This window comes from Seriola lalandi, unplaced genomic scaffold (genome assembly GCF_002814215.2).
Source record: "Seriola lalandi dorsalis isolate HSWRI2012SDOR001 ecotype SW California unplaced genomic scaffold, Sedor1 jcf7180002001160, whole genome shotgun sequence".
Classification (NCBI taxonomy): domain Eukaryota; kingdom Metazoa; phylum Chordata; class Actinopteri; order Carangiformes; family Carangidae; genus Seriola; species Seriola lalandi.
The window spans coordinates 1-1,821 of NW_019471819.1; the positions used below are offsets into that span (position 1 = coordinate 1).

The following is a 1,821-nucleotide window of genomic DNA, read 5'->3' on the forward strand; positions in this document are numbered from 1 at the left end:
TATCTTCTGTCAGGTGAAGCACCTTGTGAGCACATTCAACAATGGGCTTCTTGGTAATCACCTTGTAGAACCGGACAGTCTTCTTTTCTCGTTTTTCTATGATGTAGTACTGAATGGGGTTTCCTCCATCAGATGTTGGAGGAGCCCAGGACAAGGTGATGCTCTCTCCTGTCACCTCAGTGGCATCAGGAGTACCTGGAGCATCAGGAGTAGCTGGGGGGAAACAATTTAGGTAGATAAGTGCAATGTTTGTATTGACCAAAAATAGATAAGAAATCAAACAAGAAATCAAAATCAAAATTTCTTTTGTCTGAAATATTAAATATAAAGCCATTTTTCCACTTACTGTATTGCATCTGTGCAATGATGGGAGTGGATTCCAAAGGTCTGCCAACTCCAAACTTGTTAACAGCAGAGACCCTGAACTGGTACTCATTGGTCTTGATGAGCTTGGTTGCATTGAAAGTGCACTCCTTACATTCATCACACACCAAGGCCCAGGAGATCTTGGCAGTCTCACGCTTCTCAATTATATAATGTGAAATCTCGGAGCAGCCGTCGTTCTCTGGTGGGCTCCAAGACAGAGTGCACTTGCCCTCTGAGATGCTACTGAAAATGATGGGTCCCACTGGCTCCCCAGGTGTGTCTGTATAACGTAGGTGTAGGAGAATGATGTTAAAACATAAACATTTAAATATGGTGTAAAAAAATGTACTGTAATATAAAGAGAAACATGTCTAAACTTAATACCTTGGACTTGAACAAGGATGTTCTCTTTCTTGCTTCCAGATCCATTGGTAGCCTCCACAGTGTAGAGGCCACGGTGTGTTCTGTCAGCGTCCCTGACAAACAAGGTGCTGGATCCAGCTACGTTGATAATGTCCATCATCTTTTTGGTAACTTCCACACCATCTCTGTACCAGACGACCTTCGGAACTGGGCGTCCAGTGATGGTTACCTTCAGCCTGATGTTGTCTCCTGCCTTGACTGTCAAACCCTCAAAGTACTCTGGGCCAAACTCAATATTTGGAGTAGCTGGTTTTGAAAAAAATGTGAGGTATTAGTGTTTAGCATTATTGAGTTTTAACAATGTAATTTTCAGAAAGCCAAGCTGGTTTACACTGCCTTTTACTTTTAGCCAGTGAGCAGTTACTAAACGGCAACAAAAGCAATGTTCATCAACTTCATTATTTACCTATCAGTCCTGAGATTTAATAATAATAATATAATAATAATTTTATAATATTGTAATTAATATTACAACCCTCTAGGCTTACTGTCTTGTCATTACTCACCATTCTCACTTCTGACTACAATCAAGCCAGATGAGTTGGATGGAGGACTGACAACACCAATGGCATTTCTGGCGATGACTCTGAACTCATAGCGTTCATTTGTTGCCAACCCAGTGACAGTGTGCTGGCACTCATGTACGTCGGTCAAGTTGGCCTTGAACCAGCGGCCATGTCCTTGGCGTTTCTCAATGTTGTAGCCAGTAATCTTGCTACCACCGTCACGCTTGGGTGCATCCCATTTCAGTGTCACTGAGTCACTAGTCACATCAGTATAGTCAGGCTGGCCAGGAGGATCTGAAAGACATGACATACATCTTTAACTTATCTTTGTCAAAGTGCTTTCACTAATACTACATCATAGTCAGGTTTTATAACTGAAATGATAAACTCAGTATAAATATGCTGTGTGTTTGAAGTGTAAGCAAAGAGAATAATATCATTGTCTGAACTCTGCACTCACCAACAGGACTGACAGCCATGGTTGGCTTGCTCTCATCACTCATTCGGCTGAAGCCAGCATCATTCT

General features: G+C 41.9%; 1 protein-coding gene across 1 annotated transcript; it reads right to left on the reverse strand.

The window, feature by feature from the left end:
- Positions 1-7: 7 nt before the first annotated feature.
- LOC111663745 (myosin-binding protein C, fast-type-like) lies at positions 8-1,806 on the reverse strand (the record flags this gene model as incomplete). Its single annotated transcript, XM_023418048.2, has 5 exons — positions 1,756-1,806; positions 1,296-1,589; positions 751-1,035; positions 347-646; positions 8-213 (listed from the first exon to the last, which is right to left on the reverse strand). Coding segments are annotated over exons 1-5 (1,128 nt in total), but the record flags the coding sequence as incomplete, so codon positions are not given.
- Between the last annotated feature and the right edge of the window lie 15 nt (positions 1,807-1,821).